A 21,410-nucleotide genomic window follows, 5' to 3' on the forward strand; every position below is an offset into this window, starting at 1 on the left:
CCCGGCCCCGGCCCTGGCCCCACACCCCGCCATCTCCTCTGTGAGGAAGGGGAGCTGACGCCAGTCACAGACGAGAAACTGAGGCTCAGTGAGGTGGTGTGGGATGGGGGAGGGCATGGCCTCCCACCCCCGGCCGTGGCTCTGTGGGAGCCTGAGTCTCTGGATGTGTGTCCCGAGTTTCCCAGGGATCTCTCCCGGGTTAGCTGGGGCCTGGCTGGGGCGGCTGCAGCTGGGGCTCCCTTCCCTGGGCCTGGCCGGCCGGTGAGAACATGGCGCACGGCTGGCTCTAGAAGCCTTCCCTTCCTGTCCTCTGTGGACAGCGGAGGGCACGCTTCTCTGACACGGGCTGGGAGAACGTGCCCAGGTGGCCAGCAAGCTCACAGCGCTGTGGGGGCCTCCCTGGACAGGCCCTGGGCACCGGCTTCGTGTGAATAGCGGGCATGCCGACGTTAAAACCAGCAGGGACTTTAGCAATTGCTTCTTGGGGACCCCTCCCCTGAATTGTTGAAAACCCCAGGGCTTTTAGCAGCAACCCCCTTCCCCTAAACGAGGGTTCCATCCCATTTCCAAGCCCAAACGGGAGAAGCAGCACGTGCGTGGGTCGCGGATGCAGGCCCCCGGCCCCGGCACCTGTGCACGGAGCCCCGCAGGCCCGTGTTGGGAGGGCAGGACGGACACCGCGGGGGCTCACCCTTCCATGCTCATGAGTCCTACTTGCTCTGAGGGGACCCAGTCATCACCCTTCTGCCTGGGCCTGGGTTTGGGGGGCGGGCTCGGGTGGTTCTTTCTGCTCAGAGGCCTGGGCTCTTTCCCCGGAGGGATTTCCAGATGCCGTGGGGGACAGCCTTGCCACCATGGCCCCAGGGTGCCCCCTCCCAACAGGGCCTGCGGGACCTTCACTGCAGACGCCATAGCTTGCCCGATTCGGAGCGCTGGCTTGAGCACCGGCACGCTGTGCCCTGCCCTGTCACCCCCTTGCTGGCGTGGGTGACACTTGCTTGTCCTTGGGCAGCACGGAACACCCCCCCACCTACTACGAGTTCGTGGGCGTGCGCGGCTGTCAGGACGTGCTTCACCTCTACCGGCTGCTCTGGGCCTCGGCAGCGCTCAACGTGCTGGGTGTGCTCCTGGGCATCTTCACGGCCGCCGTCCTGGGGGCCTTCAAGGACATGGTGAGCGGCCCTGGGTGCTGGCCCTCCCGACAGCCGGGGCTCGGGGCCCCCGTCCGCCGAGGTGGGCAGAGTGGGCCTCCTCATCCTCACCCACAAATGGGGAAACAGCCTCGCGAGGACTGCCAGCAGGGCGTTCGCACCAGGGCCGGCCTCCGCCGCCGTCGCAGAAGCGGCTCCTGAGTCGCGGCCGCCCCCCACCCCCCGCCCCCCTGCGCAGGGACCCCCAAGCCTCCTGTCTCAGATCCAGGGCTTGGGTCCGCGTGTGCCCACTTTAGGGGTGATCCCAACGTGCCAACGGGTGAACGGGAGCCTTAGGGCTGGGCGCTGCGGCAGTCCCAGTCCCCGGGCCCGTCCCCACCCTCCAGCCTCCCCGGGCAGCGCCCTCGCCGCTTCCCCCTGCACAGGGAGCCGCTTGCCCTTGTCCCGTTTTCTCCCTGAGACCCACTTGTTCCAAGCTAGATTTCCCGCACGGCCTGCACCACCCTTCTGAAGCCGGCTGCAGACTCCAGACAGCGCGGCACCCGGTTAAGTTGGGACAGGCGAGTGTGAGCACACCGGTCCCCACAGGCCACCCCAAACTAGCGTCCACAGCTGGCACTTCCCGAGGGCTCTGGAGGCGCTGGTCACTGGCCATTTTTAGGAGCCGAGTCCCCCACAAAATTGTTGGAGCGTTCTATTGGGAACGGAGCGACATCCCAGAAGGGCCCCCGGTCAGGAGAGGCCACAGAGCCGTGTCAAAGCGCCACTCTGGGGGGCTGTCTTTCTCAAACCCAAAGCTCTGGGGTATTCTAAGAGAGAAGGAAAGCGATTCCTTAAACTTTTACAGCGACCGAGTAGATAGTTCAACTGATTTTATAACCTGAAGACTATGTTGAGGAACGAAGGCACTTCGTTAGGCCCCCAGGGCTGCCGCCAGATGCCTGCCCGCGGAGGGCGCCAGGAGGCAGAGTGTGAGGCCTCGGGGCTGCAGGAGGCTCTCTGGGGACGGGGTGGCCTCGGGAACATGGCAGCACGGTTAACCCAGGCTGGGTGAGGAAGGTACCTTGAGAAATGTGGGCCGCGAGTCCTCATGCACGCGGCTGGGCCCCGGCCAAGTCAGGGCCAGGTGGGCAGGTGCGAGGAGAGAGGCCTGAGCCACGCTGGACTCCCAGTGTCCCCAGCAGAGCGGGGCCGCCCAGGCCGACTCGTTTTGCTCCCTCATGGGAGACTGCCAGCCCCGCTCATCCCTCCAAACCCTGAAATGACACAAACACAGAGTCAGGTCCGGCAGCCCCTCTCCAGCCCACAACACCCCGCCACCAGCCCTGCTTGGCCCCAGCCCCCAGGCCGCGGGATGCAGCTGTTTCCTCCAGCCGGGATGGCCCCCCCACAAACCAGGTCTCAAGTCCCGAGATGCTCTGCGCGCCCCTCCGTGGGCGTGGCTCTAGTCCCCCAGGATAGCCAGCGCATAGTAGGTGCTCGGCACGTGTGGTCATGAAGGGGCAGTCAAGCTGTGGGTCTCGCCCCCAGTTTCCCGTTCTTTCTTCCGGCGCCCTGAGCTGCCTGTCGGAGTGTGCTGAGGCCGCCCGGGGCAGGGCGGGGCCAGGAGGTGACAGTGGGTTCGCAAACTCCTCCCTCCGAGGCCAAACCATGCGGGGAGACATGGGTGTGCTCTCTGCTTTCTCCACTGCCACCCCTCTGCTGGTCCCCTCCCACCCCCACTGCTCAACACCTGCCTCCACTTACTTCAGTGGGCAGCCACGAGTTTTCAGAGACCCCCTCTCTGCTACCAAGGCCCCTCCCTGATGCAGCGGGGCCTGCCGCATGGTGTCGGGGATCCAGGTCTGTCCTCGTGGGGAGGGATGTATCTCTGGTCTGGGACCCCCAAGTCTCCCTCTGGGGAGGGCTCCATCCCGCGGCCCCCTCGTGGGGCGACAGGTGGCTGGCCCACGTCCTGTTTTCTTTGGAGAGTCGGAGTCCCCCGTTGAGCTCACGAGCAGGGCCTGTAGGCGTTGGGTGATTCAGTGCTATTTGCACTTCTCCAGAAATCCCTGCAACACAGGTGGCCCAGCCCTGTGCTGTGCTCTCTGGGGCAGCACCCATGGGGAGTGAGCCCCTCCTGCTGCCACAGGCAGGCTGAGAGACACCCCAGGACAGACGGCCCTGGAGGAGAGGAACCAGGGGTGGGTTTTAAAAGATTTTTAAATTTATTTTATTGGAGCGGGGAAGCGCGTGCACTTGGGGAGGGGCAGAGGGAGAGAGAATCTCAAGCAGACCCCCCTCTGAGCATGGAGCCTGACGTGGGGCTTGATCTCATGACCCGGAGATCATGACCTAAGCCCACATCCAGAGTCAGACGCTTAGCCAACTGCACCACCAGGTGCCCCGGAACCAGCGGTTTCCTTGCTTTTTCAAATACAACACCAAAGAGAGCCTGGCCTAGCCTGGCATGTTGGCAGGTCCCTGAGACAAATAGAAAAATAAAAAGCAAAAATAAGCCGTGCTTTGAGGGGTTTAGTTCTGGCCCAAGAGAGTTACCTCCCCCTTGCAGGCATCAGAGGGGGGTGGCGGGAGGACAGGGCTCTGCAGGCCTTCAACGTGAAGCCCAGGGTGGCCGGCTGATGCATGTCCATTCTCGCGGCAGGTCCCCCTGTCCCAGCTGGCCTACGACCCGTCCGCTCCACCCCGGATCCTCTACAACCCCGCCCAGCAGATCCTGGCCTACGCGGGCTTCTGCCCGGCACCTGCGACCCTCCCCGCCTGCTCGTCCTACCCTCTGCCTCTCCAGGTAGGCCCAGCATCACCCGGGGCAAGCCACTGTGGTCCCGTCATGGGCAGTGGTCGCCCAGGACAGCCCTGGTCAGACGGGACACGAATGGGGGCTCAGGTGGAGGGAAGAGGGGGGCCCACGGCCTCCCCTCCCCCTGTTCAGTTACAGGGTAGCAGACCAGCGTGGCAAGGGGCTGGGGGACAGTGGGAGGGAACCACGGCAGGCAACTCCAGACCCCTCCACGTTTCAGGCCTCCTTTGCTCTGTGTGGCTTTGGTGACCCGGCCTTTGGGGTCGTCCAGACCTTGAGCCTTTTCTGGCCCAGGTCTGGGCCCCGTGGAAGTTCGCTTAGAGTCCTGGCCTGCCGCCTGGGGCCTGTGAGCCGTTCTTCAGGGGTAACCGTCGGAACTTGCCCTCTAGCCACACCTTTACCCACAGAAGCGGCCACCTCATAGGGCAAACCCAGTAGGACACGCGGGCCTGGGGACTCTCTTGGGAAGGGGGCTGTTTGATGGGGCTGAGACCTCGTTCCTGAAGCGGCACGTGCCTTGTTTGCCCTCCAGTCCTGGGTTTGGCTTCTCTGTCTCGCACAGCTCCATCTGTGGCCTGGCGGAGCCCACACGCCAGCCCGGCTGGCTGCCCTGGGGTGTCCGTGAGGTCCAGAGAGGCCTCCCCAGTCCAGCGGCACGAGCGGCTGGGAACAGGTGCAGGAGGCTCTCCGGAGCCCAGGACACCGGGCGCAGTGTGCCTTCAAGGATGGCTGTGGCCTGCGGTCGGCCGAGGGAGGACAGCTGGCAGGACTTGAGCCTCCTGGTCGGGTGCTGTCTCCACTCACCTTGAAGCTGAGGCTAGTGGCTGAGCATCCTGGGTGTGGGTGGGGCCTCGATTTCCAGGAGGGGACCCAACACAGAAGTCTACCCAAAGTCTCTGCGAGGCTGTGGCGCGGGACGCCTCCCCCTTCCCAGGAAGTGTCGGCCAGTAGCCATCAGCAGGTCCCGGTCCCATGGGTCCGCGGTGTGAGGCCCCGTCAAGCACCCTGTCCCCAAGGGGTGAGTCCTGGCTCGAGAGTGTCCTCTCTGCCTCTGTGACGTGGGTGGAATGATCCCAAGGGTCAGGAAATGAGAGTGTTTGCCCGCAAGCCCCGTAGCGTTCACCCCGGAGGGCAGGTACATCCCCCGTCACGCCGGCAGCCACACTCAGTGGCCTCATCTTCCCTGGAGCGTCACCCACAGCTGCCCCCGGGCTTCCCCTCCAGTGCCCACCACAGTGAGGGCCACGTTCCTTGACCGTGGTCTGTGTCCTGAGGGCTCTGCTCTGCATCCCTTCAGTTTGCCGAGCCCAGAGTGTGAGACCCACAGCCTTAGGGAGACTGGATCCACGGCTGCTGGGCCACCTTTGGGGACAAACCCCAGTGCAGAAACTCAGACCCGAGCACAGGCTGGACCGGCCAGGTTGTCACTCATCCACTCCAGGGTGGGGGGAGGCATGCCACCAAGCGCTGGGCCCCCAACCCTGTCAGGGCTCTGGCTCCGGTCTGATGCCCCCCACAGGGTTGGCTGTGAGGCCCTGGGCGCGCCCCAAGGGCCAGCCCTGACTCGTCCTCGGAAGCGGGCAGCTACTGGGGGCCCTTCTGCTCTGGGTCCTGAGCTCAGGGCCCTGGGCGGGTGTCCTGACCTTGCAGGTCATGATGCGTCTCCTTGTAGGAGCATGGGCCGTGGCAGAGGCCTTCCTGCCTCCGCTGTGGTGCTGGCGAATGGGTCCACCCCCTTCCATCCTCAGCCACCGTCGGGGCCTCTGGCTCGTCCAAGCACAGATGCTCCCTCTTTGGCCCCTGGGGGAGGCCTGGGCTTTCCTCCCCTTGCCTTGTCGGCCTCTATCACCAGCACGGGTAGGAACACACCAACAATCAGATTTCGAGGAGATGACTGACTGGGGGGCTCCATGTGTCTCCTGGGGAGAGAAGGGGAACCGATGCTCCGTTTCCATGACCAACAGAGAGGGAAAGGGAGTGTTCCAAGTGCTGTCATTTGCAGCAAAGTACCCCCTGCATAACAGGGAGTGGATAGCAGGTGGGGGCCGTGTTGAGCCGTTCACCGAAAGGCAGACCTTAAAGGGGACCCACCTTCCCTGCTCCTAGGGGTCACCTGGCAGGAGGCTCGGTGTCATGATGTGTGCGAACAAAGGGGAGGCAGGGTTTCGCTGCGTTCCAGAACCAAGAGTGTCTGTCTGCTTTTCTGATGGGGCCCCTGTGTGAGCAGAGCTGTCCCAGTGAGGCCCTGCCCGCCACAGGTTTTCCTCATGATTCACAGCGGTTTTCTTTGTGGTCTGTGGTGGTTTAGTCCTTGGTCTATGGTGGTTTAGTCCATGGTTTGTGGTGGTTTACTCCATGGTCTGTGGTGGTTTAGTCCGTGGTCTGTGGTGGTTTAGTCCGTGGTCCATGGTGGTTTAGTCCATGGTCTGTGGTGGTTTAGTCCATGGTCTGTGGTGGTTTAGTCCGTGGTCTGTGGTGGTTTAGTCCGTGGTCTGTGGTGGTTTACTCCGTGGTCTGTGGTGGTTTTAGTCTGTGTCTATGGTGGTTTAGTCCGTGGTCTGTAGTGGTTTACTCCGTGGTCTGTGGTGGTTTAGTCCATGGTCTGTGGTGGTTTAGTCCGTGGTCTGTGGCGGTTTACTCCATGGTCTGTGGTGGTTTAGTCCGTGGTCTATGGTGGTTTAGTCCACGGTCTGTGGTGGTTTAGTCTGTGGTTCATGGTGGTTTACTCCGCGGTCCATGGTGGTTTACTCTGTGGTCTGCGGTGGTTTAGTCTGTGGTCTGTGGTGGTTTACTCCATGGCCTCTCAGCTGCTTATTTCCAGTAGAGAGCTAGTGGACACATTCATGGTAAAGACTGGGAGCCCAGCAGACCAGAGAGAATGTTCTCTAGAAGTTTGGTTTGTCCCCCATGGTCAGAAGGGAGCAACAGAGGTGGGTAGAGCCCCAGCCATTGGATTCTGAAGCCCATGCTGATGACTCTGGCCATACTCTTGGGTTCAGCTATGGCTTGTGAGGAAATTCATCTTTCAGAATGCTAAGGCCCTGGGGCCCCTGGCCTCCTCGGTGGGGAAGGGTCCAGGAGGAGCCACAGAGGACAGAGGCGCTGGCCTCTCACGGGCCCTGGACACCTGGCAGGTGGAGAGCAAAGGGACCACAGCACCACCAAGACATCAGAGCTCTTAAACACCCTGTGTGTTTCATAGAGGGAACTGTTTATCTTATTTATTTAAATATTGCTTTTAAGTAGGCGTTTTTAACCATTAGAATTTACGGGGAAAAATTTAAGAGGTTTGTTGGCAGGTGGAGAAAAACTGGAAATTCTATTGACTTAAAATATGTGCAACACTTTTTTTCTCAGAATCACTTTTACTCGAGTCTCTGTGTGTTAGCCAGGGCTCCCCAGGGGAGTAGAACTCCTAGGACAGGTGTGCGCGTACAGATGACACAGATATGCCCCACAGAGACAGACAGACAGACAGAGCCCAGAACCTCCAGGTAGGACAGACATAGGCTGCAGACCAGGAAAGAATGGGTCTTGCAGGGTCGGTCAGTACGGAGGCAGTGTCCCTCTTCCCGGGGAACGCAGTCTTCTCCTCTTAAGGCCTTCAAATGGTTGGGCTGATTTTTATGTCAATGACATCTAGAAAACACCTTCATAGCAACATCCAGCCTAGTGTTTGAGCATCTGGGCACCAAGGCCTGGCCAAGTGGACACATAAAATTAACCACCGAGCTATACCGAAAATGTTGATGGCTTCGTTTTCCCTGAAGATACGAAGTGCTGGGGGAACCCAGAGCACCCGCAGACGCTCGGGCAGCCTCGTCTTTGGACATGCTTGCACCTTGGTGCGAGACTCATCCACAGCAAGGGCACGGCTGGGAAGCCACGAATTCCGGGGCTGGTGGCTCTGCAGGTGGCTGCAGGTGCAGGGCGTGTGCAGAGCGGGCCCCCGCGGCCCATATGGGGCCCTCCCTCCGGCCTCCCTGGTGGTGGACTCTGATCAAGAAGCCTGGGTCAGGCGGGTGGCCCTGGGTGTGGAGGGAGCCCGGGCCCCAGGAGGGCTCTTTCTGGGCTGCTGGTGGTGCTTGGCATGCTGTCGTGCTCCATGTGGACTGCGTGTGGGGCTGGCCCTTCCGCGGATTGAGGACACCTTTCTGTTCCCTCACAGTACTGCGGCCGCTTCCCAGCCTCAACTCCTGGGGACCCCCCTCTCTCCGAGGATGCACAGCCTCCCCACGCCCCACCTCCCTGTGCTCCAGCCCACTTCCCCCCGGGGGAGAAGTCTCCCCCTACTCTCCGTGACACATGGGGGTAGATTGAAAATTAATTTAGTTTTGGTTTGTTAAAAAACAAAGCAGCCTCTATAAACCCTGCTTCTGTGGCCAACCTCCTAGAGACATCAGGGAAATGTTCCTGAATTCGCGCCCACTTTCCCCTCCTGGGCACATCTGCCGGCAGAGGCCAAGACCAGTGGTGGGGACAGAGCCCCAGGAGACCGAGGCCCCTGGCAGCACCTCGGCTCAGCCTCCCAGAGTGTAAGCCAGACCCCAGACAGATCCCAAATTCCCAGCCTCCCTGCGCTGGTATTCTGTCATCAAGTACTGGACAAAATTTGCTTTCTTTCCGTCTCCCTAATGAGCTCGTTGTTACTACTTTGCAGAGGGAATCTGGCCCTGCGTGCGTCATGTTTTAAGGGGATGTGTTGTATTGGACGCACTTATATGTGTGTCCCGGGGAAGCGCAGGGGCTCCTGCGCTCTGTGCTGTGCTCCCTCTGCATGCACTTGCCAGGGATGAAAAGACACTTTGGCTCAAATATCAAATGCTGCCTGTAGGGCGTGTGTATTCACTGAGGTCTGTGTGTGTTTCTTTTCCAAATCTGCCGTCACACCTGCAAAAAGACTTGCTCCCTGAGGCTACGTGCTTCCCGTTCAAGGTGTCTGGGCTACCAGCTGCGGTCTTCCATGGATTGTTCTAGAGGCTGTCCAGTCAGCTGTGCAGGGAGCCCCATATGAGGCCCCCCTTGCCTGCAGAGCAGACACCTCTAAGACCCAATCTCTCTGCTCCAAGTGACCACAGGGGCGGGTGGCTTCTGAGTCCCTTCAGCCAGAGCCTGGGGTGCAGCTCTGCCTCCTGCAGACCAACGGCCATTGACCGAGACACACCTGGGGCAGCAGGTGGGCACCCACCTGGGCGATGACCAAATCCTGGTTGAGTGACAGGCCAGAGTCCTAACTTACTGTCCTGGATCACTCTGGAAAAGAGATAAGGAGAGGTGGGGCCGGGAGGGGAAGAGAAGAGGGGAAGTGGGGAGGAGGGAAGAGGGGAGGGGAGGGCAGAAGAGGGGAGGGAGGAAAAAAAAAAAAAAAGACCCGGTAAGGAGACGCGGTCTCCTGCTCCCCCTGCTGGTGCCAAGGAAGGTCCAACAGCCATATTCTCAGCGCGGTGCCGACACCACGCTGCTCTCTGAGCACATGGAGAGCTTCTCCGAAGAGCTGAACACAGTTTGCAGGAGGAGGCTGTACTGGGACATAGGGCAGGCGGTGGGTCAGCTGAGCGGCCCCGCTAACTGACCTTAGGAAGGCTGTTTGTCACAGACAAGGACGCAAAGCCTGGTCTCCGGTCGCTCGAGCTGCGTTCAGTCACTAGGAGTGGGATGGAGTTAAACTTGGACTCTGGAGCCCTGACCAGGTCACTCCCGGCCAAGCCCTGGCCTGCGCACGACTTCCTCTTTGCAGACGCGGGCGGTGCCCACCCTGTGGGTTTGCACATGGGAAACAACAACACGTGTTGTCCTTCAGAGGAAATCCCTCCTTTTTGTGCAGGGCTGGGGTCAGGGAGCGTGAAGACGGCTGCCTGGGCACCGAGGGCTGGACCCCAGGCCGTGCACTGAGTCCCCCAGCAATCACTCCTCTGCCCGGAGCTTAGGAACCAGCACAGTTTGGCCGAGGCAGCTGGATTTGGCAATCCAAGGGCTTGGATCCGTTTTGTGAGCTCACTGTCCTGTGGGGGCCTGGAGAGGGAAGAAGGGCCGGCTCCACGGCCTCCTGGGTGCGTCCCAAGCACTGCAGGCCTGCAGAGAGCCAGGTCCTGCCTCCTGGGCCTGGGGCCCCTGCCTCATCGAGGCCCGTCCTGCCCGAGAGCCGCTGAGCTGCCTGGCGGCCTGTGCCGACAAACTGCGCCACCAACCCCGGACGGCAGCCGGGCGCCAAAGCACAAGGACAGCTCTTGACCTCCACACTCAACCGGGGTCAGAGCCACGCAGTAGCATCTATGTTTCCCAAGACTGTTCACACCACATCACCCAAACCCACTTCTATCTTTCCTGGGAGCCCAAGAGCTGATAAAAAATATTAAACTCCCAGGCCAACACTTTTGCTCTTGCCCACAAGAATGTCTTTATCCCTTGCCCCAGCCACAAAGAATGTGAACAATTCAACTCCCAGCCTGGTGGTGGCTCCAGGCACCCTCCCCCCAGTCCCCAGGGCAGCTCCCTACACTCTGCATGTGACCACACCTGACCCCCCAGTCCCCAGGGCAGCTCCCTACACTCTGCATGTGACCACACCTGACCCCCCAGTCCCCAGGACAGCCCCCCACACCCTGCATGCTGCGTGTGACCACACCTGACCCCCCAGTCCCCAGGACAGCCCCCCACACCCTGCATGCTGCGTGTGACCACACCTGACCCCCCGGTCCCCAGGGCAGCTCCACCACCCCGGCACATGGCGCCTGCCCATGCCGGGCCTGCAGTGTGTTCTGGGTACTATTCCCTGAGGGAAAAAATCTCTGTCAAAGCCTTTGCCTTCACAGTGACAGATGCTGGCCAGTCTGTGCCTGAGTGTAGACGCTTTGAGGGCCTGGCTGGCAGCTCTGATGGGCACCACGCTGAGTGGGTCTCGTGGGGGCTCTCCCTCATCCCTCCCTTGGCTCAGCTACCACACCTCTGTCTCAATCACTGAGTGTGGTTGGCACTCGGCAGACCTGGGCTGGAGGCTGCTAAGGGGACAGGACTCCCTGTCGGTGGGAAGGCAATGTTCTAGAAACAGATGGTGGTGATGCTTGCTCAGCCTTGTTAATGTACAAAACCCCTGAACTGTCCGTTGTTTAAGAGTGAATATTGTGGTGTGTGACTTGGCTGTCAATGAAAAGGGGGCAGAATACTATGATACCATGTGTGTAAAGGAGAACCAGGAGTATAGCACGTGTCCAGTTAACAAGAACAAGACCATCACCACCACCATGAAGAATGACCCCTTGCTGAGCGGAGATGCCCCATGAACTTTAGGGCACATGTTGTCTGACCTACAGGAAGAAGAGAAAGTCCAGGAGGCAAGGCCCTTACTCAACTAGTGGCTTCCCAGGTGGCAACAGTTATAAATGTATGTATTTCCTTTTCTCGTGCCCTAAAGTGATTTAATTATGAAATTTAATACACATGTAGAAAGAATGTTTAAAGCAAAGGTATAAATAAGGTGGTGCTACTGACAGAAGAGAAGGTGAGACCGGCCAGGACGAGAGGCCCGCCCTCCCACCTCTGCCCCAGTGCAGGATTTTGTGCGGACGTGTTTTCCTCTCCTTTCGGTTGATACCAGGGAGCGTGATTGCTGGATCGGATGGTAAGAGTGTGCTTGGCTTTGTGAGAAACCACCAGACCGGCCTCCGGGCAGCCGCATGGTTCTGCACGCCCACCGGCCGTGCGTGAGCACTACTGCTGCTCTGCTCGCCAGCGCTGGGCACGTGGGAGATGAGGATCGCCGGCAGCCACGTCCCGCTGTCCTGCTCATCTGCGGTTCCCTGATGACGATGCGAGGACCACTGTCACATGCTTATTGGCCAGCTGTGCAGCTGCTTTGGTGATGTGTCTGTTCAGGTCTTTCACCCATTTTTATTTGGGCTGCTTGTTTTCTTGTTGTTGAGTTTGAAGAGCTCTTTGTATATTTTGGGTACCAGTGCCTTGACAGATGTGTCCTTTGCAGATACTTTCTCCTTGCCTATGGCTTGTCTTCTCCTTCTTCTGACACTGTCTTTTGCAGAGCAGGAGTTTTCACCCTGCTGAGGTCCAGCTTGTCCATCTCTCTTTGGTACAGTGTCTACCACCTCATCCCCATGATCCGTTCTGGGTTACCTGTGAAGGCGTGAGGTCCGCATCTGGATGTCCAGTTGCTCCAGCACCCTTTGTCAAAGAGATGATCTTAGCTCCATTGTGTTGCCTTTGCTCCTTTATCAAAGACCAGTGGCTGCATTTATGTGGGCCTGTTTCTGGGCTCTTTGCCCCACTGATCTGTCTCTTCTTTTGGTGATACCGGTCTGTGTTGACCGTGTAGCTTTGCAGTGGGTCTTGAAGTCAGATATTGTCTGTCTTCTAACTCTGTTCTTGAAGTTCTAGATTTTAATGTCACTCAATTTTTAAATCTTTTCCTTCATCATCAGAGCATTTTGTGTTTTATTTAAGAAATAGTTCTCTACCTTAGGTCATGGTAACTCTCCTCCGTCACAAGGGTCAGCAATGCCGGTGTGTGAAGGGCCAGATAGTAAATATAATTCATTTAGAGGGCCAGTAAGTGTGTAGCAACTACTTAACTCTGACGTTGTAGAGCAGTCCGGGTGTGGACAACAGGACATTAATGGGTGTGGCTGTGTGCCAGTGTGCTTCACTAACAGAAGGGGGTGGGTCCACGGGGCCCACAGGCTGTGGTTCCACATGATCTGGGTGCTTTGTAGATGACTTTCAGATTTAAATAAATACTCTACCTGTGTCAGGTGAGGTAAGGCCAAATTTCCTTTACCTGTAACGCAGTGGCATTCAACAGCGATGATTTTGCATCTGGGGGACATCTGGCAACGTCTGGAGACATTTTTGATTGTCATGAGTGCTGTGGGGATTGGGGTAAGGATACTGCTGGCCCGAGTTCCTAGACGGCAGGGATGCTACTAAATGACCCAGAAGAGCCTTTTTCATAAAACACACGTTCTCTATCAATAGTACCCTAAAGACAAACACGGTTACTGCTGGTCTTCCCTACAGCGTGTTCTATTCCCTACTCCACCTCCTTAGCGCAAAATCAAATGGCTACTGTCCTCCTCCATGAGGCAGGGTCAGGCTCCCCAGCTCCTCCGACACAGTGCACAGCCAGAATCACCCGAACTCATCTCCAGGGCGCACAGTCAGAATCATCCAGCCCCAGCTCCATGGTGCACAGCCAGAATCACCCAAACTCATCTCCAGGGCGCACAGCCAGAATCTCTCCAGCCCCATCTCCATGGTGCACAGCCAGAATCACCCGAACTCATCTCCAGGGCGCACAGTCAGAATCATCCAGCCCCAGCTCCGTGGCGCACAGCCAGAATCACCCGAACTCATCTCCAGGGCGCACAGTCAGAATCATCCAGCCCCAGCTCCGTGGTGCACAGCCAGAATCACCCAAACTCATCTCCAGGGCGCACAGCCAGAATCTCTCCAGCCCCATCTCCATGGTGCACAGCCAGAATCACCCGAACTCATCTCCAGGGCGCACGGTCAGAATCATCCAGCCCCAGCTCCGTGGCGCACAGCCAGAATCACCCGAACTCATCTCCAGGGCGCACGGTCAGAATCATCCAGCCCCAGCTCCGTGGTGCACAGCCAGAATCACAAACTCATCTCCAGGGCGCACAGCCAGAATCTCTCCAGCCCCAGCTCCATGGTGCACAGCCAGAATCACCCAAACTCATCTCCAGGGCGCACAGTCAGAATCACCTCAGCCCCATCTCTGTGGCGCACAGTCAGACAGGATGGAGCTTCATCTGTCACAGACCCCTCTGCAGCCAGCCCTGCCTGGTTGGCCAGTGGTGAGGGTGCCTTCCTGCCTGGCTCCACTGGGGAACGGACTGCGGTATTCAGCTCTTTACAGGCCATGAGCTTTTTCTTGGCAGTCGTTAGAATGACCCCTGGCGCCCAGTGGAAGTCTGAGGAAACCGCAGCAGGAAACACATTTGTGCCTAGCTTCCCTGGACGGAAGACGAACCCATGGTGGTCAGAGGGCCCCTGAGCCATGACCTCTGTTGTGTGTGCCTACGGGGTCCTGGAGCTCAGTGTGTGTGCTCTCAGCTCCGGCCGTCCTGGCCTCGAGAGATGGGGGCTGGCCAGGGGAACATTCCACAGGAACATTCCAGAGCTGCCTCCACAGTGAGGGAAAGCAGACGGGGAATGGTGCAGTGACAAGCTGAGAAACGGATCAGGCCCTAACGCTGCACTGGGCTCCCGAAGTCTCATGAGGGTAGCTGCTGGGCAGCATGGGGCTGTCCTGGAGGCCACAGGCAGAATTCGCGTCCCACACTTCTTGCACCTGTAGTCAGCTGCTGCTGGAGGCTGTCTGGGTTGGGGTGAGGCTTCCTGCTTCTTGGGCAGATGGCGTGCAGGCCGTGGTCCTCCTGGTCAACACCAGAGCCCCCAGGAACCAAGCTTGCACTCTCCCATGGAGACCTGAGACTGTGTCCTGCAGCTCCAACCCAGCTGCCTGCCCACCCCAGAGCCAGCAGAGGGGGCCTGGGTTTGGGGTCCCCAGGGTACAAGCAGGCACACACATCGGCCCTGGCTGCAGAGTGAGAGTGGGGAAGCCCACAGGGCTGTGGGTGTCCCTTGTTTCTCACGCACCGGTGTGGAAAACCACCTGAAGACCCCCTTAGACTAGTTTCTCAAGTCCCGAGTCAACAGAACTTCCGCAAGACGCCGCCAAACGTTTAGGGAAACGATAGAAAGGACACAGCCAGGCCGGCGGTGGTGGTGTCCAGACGCACAGGTGGCCGTGGGCAGGCCCTGGAGAGCCGAGGACACAGTGAATGTGTCGGGGACCCCTGGTCGGCCTCAGTGGCCAGGTCTGCCAGGGCCTGTGGGCCCTCCTGTGTCCTTGCCGCTGCATCTGCTGCCTCCTGCTGTCGTCTCCAAGGTGAGCAGGCCTGGGGAGGGGTCCCTCCCGGTAGGTGTCTGAGATGGCCAGCCCCTCCAGAATCCTGGAGACCCCCTGAAGGGCGGGCCAGCCATGGCTGAGGACGGTTGCTCACCTACTCCCACCAGGGCACATTCCGGGCCGTTCCACTTGCTGATCCAGCCAGGCAGGGCCCCTTGTGCAGTCCTCGAAGCCATACCCTGCTTTCTAGAAATCTGGAAAGGAGTCTCTCCTCCTCCACGTGGCAGGGCTCGCTTTGATTCTTGTATGCGCGTTCCTTAGCTCTGGGTGCGCTCCTCAGGCTTCTGTCCTTCCGGCTCACCTCTGGGTCAGGTTGTGACTTCTAGACTCAAGTTCCGCTGTCTGGAGGGCCCCAAGGCACCGAAACCCAGACGGCTCCGTGCTTGCAAGGCAGCTTTCAGAGATCACTCTGTACTGGGAAATGGCAGCACTATGGGACACTTGGCCACCACCCATGGAGCAACATCTGAGAGGAAACACACCCAGACCTGCCCCACAGCCTCAGAACATTCTCTGGGGTTTGGTATCTAAAAAACAAGAATCTCCGTCTCGGAGGAGCCGCTCATTGAGCACAACCCCCAGTGGGTCCCCGAAACTTCTCTGCCGCGTTGGGCATGGACGCCTGCCGCAATGGTGGCCGCCCGCCCTCCTGTGACTGTCGCATCAGGCAGACGGACGTGCCCGGCTGTAGCTCCAACCTCGACACTGGTCTCCCCCCACCCCTGCCCAGGCCTCTGTGACCTCTGTGCGTTTTCATAGGGTGGTCTTCCTGCAGTCAGAGGGCTGAGGGTCTGCCCCACCCTGTCTCAGAGCAGCAGGTGGACCTGCGTGTGCCCATTCCAGGGGCTCCAGCCGGAAGTGCCTCCCAGAAGAGAGAGAACAGGGATTTCCTTTTCATACAGAGAAACTGGGGCCTGCGAGGTGAATGGGTTTGTCTGGGAGAAAGGAGCCGGTGCCCACCTGCCTTGTGCCAGGAGGGGTGACCAGGCCCCCTGCCTCTGCCTGAGTCGTGTCCACAGCACAAAGAGCAGGGCAGCGACTCCCAGAGCCAGGAGCTAGGTAGGGGTGCAGGGGAGGGTGCCTGGAGCTGAGGCTAGCGCTCAGGGCCCCATGCAGCCAGCACCAGCTGCTGGGCACCGCGAGCAAGGAGCAGAGCCCACAGCACAGTTAAAAGGGTTCTGTAAATATTTTATTTTTCCATATTTTTAAGCCAGAAAGAAGCATTTGGTAATAAAAATAACAGAGAATTATTTTCCTGGGTCTGCTCTGGCATGTGCCAGCCACTGGCCTCCATGCGCTGGGCGTGCTGGACGCGCTGGGGCTCACGGCTGGGGCTTTGGGGGGCTAACATCAGTCCCTCAACTATATACACATATGTTACAAGGCAAGGAACAGTCTCGGAGGAAACTCAGCCTGCGGGGGGCCCAGCGTCCAGAGCTGCTCTCGCGGGCAGCTGGGGGTGACTGGCGCTCTTCATGCTGGCCTAGGGGGTGGCCTGCTCGACCGGGGGGCAGGAGTGGGACGTGATGTCACTGTGCTTGTAGGCGGCCTCGTCCAGGTCCAGGGCCTTCTGGTTGACCTCCAGTGTCATACAGCCGCGGTAGAAGGCCGTGACTGGCGCTGAGGTCACAGGCACATCTGGGCGGTGGGGAAAGAACAAACACCATCTTAGTAGGCGAGCCACCCTGTCCGTCCGGAGACAGGGCTCCCCATCCTCCACGTCCCCCAGCACAGGGCTCCCGGGCACCCGAGGGCCCTCTCCATCCCTCTCTCTCTGGCCCTGGCCTTTCTCCTCAGGGACACAGATTCCTTTCTGCCCGGAACAGCAGCAGCTCAGCCGTGTGCCTGCAGGCCAGCACTGAACACCTGCCCGGCCCCCAGGAAGCTCAGGCAGGTAGTCGAGTCAGTTAAATCAACCTGACCTCCTTCTTGGCCCAAATGAGTCACTCACGCAGCAGGGCTCCCACCCTCCCAGCCCCTCGTCTTCAAAGGTTTGTTTGTTGACACCGAATGGAGCTTGTGTCTGCTAGCCAAGACGGGAATCCTGGCCTGTGCGGCAAGTGGAGACCTGCCCTGAGCCGTGGGAGCCGTGGGGGCCGTGGGGGCCGTGGGGGCCGCGGGGCTTACGTCAGCGGCTGCCCTTGACCCCCTCTCTACCACTTTGCCCCCATCGCTCACAGCCATGGGCAAGCGCCCTCCACCTGTTCAGACATGGGTCCCCAGTCTCTGGAGGTAGCTGTATGTCGCCCCTTCCTGGGCAGCACGGCGGCTGGAGGTGACTCTGTCCTCGGGACCAGGGCACCTGGACTCCAGCGTGGGCCTGGCTGCTACGCCTTCCCCACGGGCTCAGCCAGAGCCTCTGTCTGATGCACGCTAGGGCGGGTGCTCTTGGAGGACGCAGGGACAGCAGGCTCGGCCACTGCTCGTCCCCAGGAAGCGTGGCCACAGCCTCAACCCCTGAACTGCTCATTTGGCACCAACAGACACTAAGGCAGCATGAAGGCAGCCAAGAAACGCCCCCGCATTGTCTCTTCCGCTAAAATACAAGTTCATCCTATACAGCCACGCCCAGGCTCAGTCTGGAGCGAGCACGTTGGGGGTGGTCAGAACCGCGGGTGCCCCCACCCCGAGGGCGCAACCGCAGGAGCCCTACCTGGCAGCCCGCCCACGAAGGTGAGCACAGAGCCTTGCAGGTGCCTCGCAAGCACAGCCAGGCGCTCCTGCAGCCCCGCCGCATTCACTTCTCTCTGGCCCTTGGTGCCGTCGACCTCCAGGGTGGCTTCATCCTTCTGCACGGAAACGGCCACTCGGTGCTCCTGGCCATCACAGACCTTGATCTCCATCAGGGCCAAGGTGACACCCTCCACAGCCAGGATGACCAGCTGCGGGGAGACGCATGCCTGAGCCCGAGGGCCTCCGTGGGGGCGGGGTCTCCTGCAGCCGGGTTCTGCGTTCTGTGCGCACTGGTGTGGGACTCAGTTTCCACGTGTGGGAGGTGGACAGAGGACAAACGGGGACAGCAGCACCATCCCAGGCCAGGCATTGGGGGCACCATACTCCCCAGCCGTCTACGTGCATGTGCTGCCTGAGTGTCCGTAATCCAGAACACAGGACATGGCCACTTCTTCAACATGAAAATGCCACGTAAGCCACAATGGAGGGGCCAGAGGTGCTGGAGCAGAAAGGCAAATACCCCAGGAGACCGTGCTGGGTCATGTGCACTGGGTGTTCGTACCAAGCAGAACTCACCTCTCATAACGTGGGCCAGAAACAGTCTGACAGCAGGGGATGGACACGCAGCAGGAGACAGACACACAGCCCGACAGAAGGGGACAGACATACAGCCTGACAGCACAGGGACAGACATACAGCCCAACAGCACAGGGAGAGACACACAGCCCGACAGCAGGGGACAGACACACAGCCCGACAGCATGGGACAGACACACAGCAGGGCACAGATACACAGCCTGACAGCACAGGGATAGACACACAGTCTGATGGCAGGGGATGGACACACAGCCCAACAGCACGGGACAGACACACAGCCCGACAGCACAGGACAGACATACAGCCCGACAGCACAGGGAGAGACACACAGCCCGACAGCAGAGGACAGACATACAGTCTGATGGCAGGGGACAGACACACAGCCCGACAGCATGGGACAGACACACAGCAGGGGACAGATACACAGCCTGACAGCACAGGATAGACACACAGTCTGATGGCAGGGGATGGACACACAGCCCAACAGCACGGGACAGACACACAGCCCGACAGCACAGGACAGACATACAGTCTGATGGCAGGGGACAGACACACAGCCCAACGGCACAGGACAGACACACAGTCTGATGGCAGGGGACGGACACACAGCAGGGGACAGACACACAGCCCGACGGCACAGGACAGACATACAGTCTGATGGCAGGGGACAGACACACAGTCTGATGGCAGGGGACGGACACACAGCAGGGGACGGACACACAGCCCGATGGCACAGGACGGACACACAGCCCAACAGCACAGGACAGACACACAGCCTGATAGCACAGGACAGACACACAGCCCGAGGGCAGGCGCAGACATAGCAGGCAGCCGGCCCAGCGTCGTCCACCCTCTGTGCCCTGGGAGGGCCGGCAGCGCCCTGTGGGGTTTCCAGCTCTTTGTCTGCAGGTGGGGCAGGTCCAGACAGTGTGTGGACCGGTGCTTGGTGGCGGGGGGTCTGCTGCGGCCCTGCTGCTGCCCCGTCTGGGCTGCCTAGCGCTGGACGGGCCGGCGGGGCAGGCTGGTTCCATGCGCAAGCACCCTCCCGGTCAGCCAGGTCCACCCGCTCTGGACAGAAGCGAGCGGATGGAAGCTCCTTCCTCTGCCCCTTGGCTGTTCCCACACAGCAGTGGTTGACCTGGTTGCGTGTGAAGGGCCGGCTGGACACGGGGTAGCTGCACTCAGGGCTTGGCCTGCATCACCCCGGGGTTCAGGCCAGGCCTGCACATCGAGTGTGCAGGAAAAACTGGAAATCTGAATTTGTTAGTGAAGCGGTCTGACAACAGACGTGAGCGACTGACGCCCGTTGTTCCAAACCGCTACTGTCTGGAGGGAAGTCGCCGACCGTGTAACTGCTCCCAGGCCACGCCCACACAGCTCTGCCCCCAGGCTGTCAGGTGACCTCAGGTCCACAGTGTCCTCAGCCCTGTGGCCGCTGGACTCGTGAGGGCCGTGCGATGCTGGGACAGAGCTTCCCGAGGCAGAATCTGGGGACCCGCCCAGGAGGGGAGGCCCGGGGCAGCGGCGAGTGGTACCTGCTTTTTGAGCTTCTTGGTGGAATGGTAGTCAACCAGGGCCACGGAGAGGGCCACCACGTGGTCACCGCCCACCAGCGCGAGCAGCACCCCCGTGTCTGTGGCGGGGCGGATCCGAGCCACGACCTCTATCTGCCAGGTTGCTTCCGTGCCGACGTCCGGGGATGTCCGAGCTGCGGTGAGGGCGGCACATCAGAAGGCGATCCAGGCAGGGCAGGCCGCGGTGAGTGGGGGTGGCAGCCCTCGGCCCTGCCTGGCTGCAGAGGCCCCGGGAGAACCAGGCCTGAGCGCTAGAGCCTGTCCCCAGGGAGCTGACACTAGGGGACACGTGGGCCCCCTGTCCCTGCTGGCTGTCCCAGCGCCTGCCCCACCTGGTGCCCCTGGTGCAGCCACCGGGCCACACAGGCCTGTGGGAGCAAAGGCAGGTGTGCCCCGTGGGCCGCAGTGCCCGTCCCTGGCATCCCCCCTTAATCTCCCACAGGACACACTGGCGCGCCCGGCCCTCGACCCCACTGCGTCTCACCTGCGCCCTTCGGGCGGCTCGACAATGTTGGACGTGCTTGGAAGACCTTAGAAGGCAAACTGCACGAGCGCCATTCTCAGACCTCACGGCTTCACGCCGCGGGCGCAGCATTGCTGCCATTCTACCGCCTCAATGGAGCAGCTCCTCATTTAGGCACCTTATGTATACATATGTGACGTAATGCGATATGACGCGGGAGCATCCGAGGGAGACGTGTAGAATGTCCCTACGGATCTCGCGCGGAGAGTTCCAGAAAACACATTTCAGTAGAAAGGGCTGGATCGTGGTTCTCTGGGGCAAATACAAGCACATTTCCTCCATACACTTGAATCGTCTGCTGACAGCAACGCTCAAAGACTCCCTCTGCCCCACAGCTTGGGCCTCAGAGACCATCAACATCCTGACGAAGGAGCCCGTTGGGGCCGGTGGTGCCGGAGCAGGGCTGCATCCGTTGGAGCTCAGACACCCTTGCTGCAGGTGGGTCGGCGCCGAGATGAACCATGACCTGGGTTCCTGGCACTTTCCACCGGACTGCAAGCACCCTGAATCATCTGTGGGTCCCCCAACCCTGAGTGGGGTCTGCTACAGTCCGTTCCTGATGATTGTCCGCTGAATCGAATGCACGTAGAACTGGAAAAAGCAGCCAAAAAACCAAAAACAAAACCAAAGAAACCAGCAATCTTCTCTGTGGCCGAGGTTTGCCTTTATTTCCGACAGAGGAGTGGAGTGTTCCTGGCACTGAGTTTTCCCGTGATGGGACCAGGTGCATGGTGTGGTCGGAAGTGCTTCAAGGTGCCGGGGCCTAGGTTGTGCTGGGGGGGGCTCTCAGTGGGGAGTGGGGTCTCCCACCTCCAACTGCTGCTGGGTGCAGACTCTGTGACACCCCAAGGAGGCTCTTCTGAGTTATAAAATGGTATCGTTGGAGGTTTATTAAAAATGCACGGAGTTCTGAATACCCTTTGGCCTTTGCTGTCATAGGACTGACCAAAGCCAGCCCACAGACACGTACGCAGACCGTGGTGTGCACAGTAAAGGGCCATGGCCACGGCGAATCCTGCCCAGGCCTGTGTTCCAGGACAGGAAGTGTGGATGATGCTTTGAGAAGAGGTCACACGTGTTTTACAGGACGAGATTTTATGTTAAACATGGTGAGGATGTTCTAGGTTTTCCTGTATAACCATGAA

At 59.9% G+C, this 21,410-nt stretch overlaps 2 protein-coding genes across 4 annotated transcripts in view; one reads left to right on the top strand and one right to left on the bottom strand.

Annotated features, from left to right (window-relative positions):
• Positions 1-21,183, top strand: part of TMEM255B (transmembrane protein 255B) — a 61,251-nt gene extending 40,068 nt beyond the window's left edge. Inside the window, exons 7-10 of one of the 3 annotated variants that reach the window (XM_034665537.1) lie at positions 1,002-1,172; positions 3,796-3,939; positions 16,697-16,789; positions 19,843-20,742. In XM_034665537.1, coding sequence (XP_034521428.1) covers positions 1,002-1,172; positions 3,796-3,939; positions 16,697-16,789; positions 19,843-20,277 — 843 coding nt within the window. In that variant the 3' untranslated portion in view covers positions 20,278-20,742. Of the gene's footprint in view, positions 1-1,001; positions 1,173-3,795; positions 3,940-16,696; positions 16,790-19,842 lie in introns of all 3 variants that reach the window. The other 2 variants (XM_034665535.1, XM_034665536.1) reach the window with 2 other exon arrangements.
• The window catches only part of GAS6 (growth arrest specific 6), a 35,534-nt gene continuing 30,202 nt past the window's right edge, over positions 16,079-21,410 (bottom strand). The window contains exons 12-14 of the mRNA XM_002925960.4: positions 19,704-19,876; positions 17,553-17,781; positions 16,079-16,537 (exon numbers count right to left, since the gene is read on the bottom strand). Of these exons, the coding sequence (XP_002926006.1) occupies positions 16,383-16,537; positions 17,553-17,781; positions 19,704-19,876 (557 nt within the window). The 3' untranslated portion in view covers positions 16,079-16,382. The remainder of the gene's footprint in view (positions 16,538-17,552; positions 17,782-19,703; positions 19,877-21,410) is intronic.

This window comes from Ailuropoda melanoleuca, chromosome 7 (genome assembly GCF_002007445.2).
Source record: "Ailuropoda melanoleuca isolate Jingjing chromosome 7, ASM200744v2, whole genome shotgun sequence".
In the NCBI taxonomy this organism is placed as follows: Eukaryota; Metazoa; Chordata; class Mammalia; order Carnivora; family Ursidae; genus Ailuropoda; species Ailuropoda melanoleuca.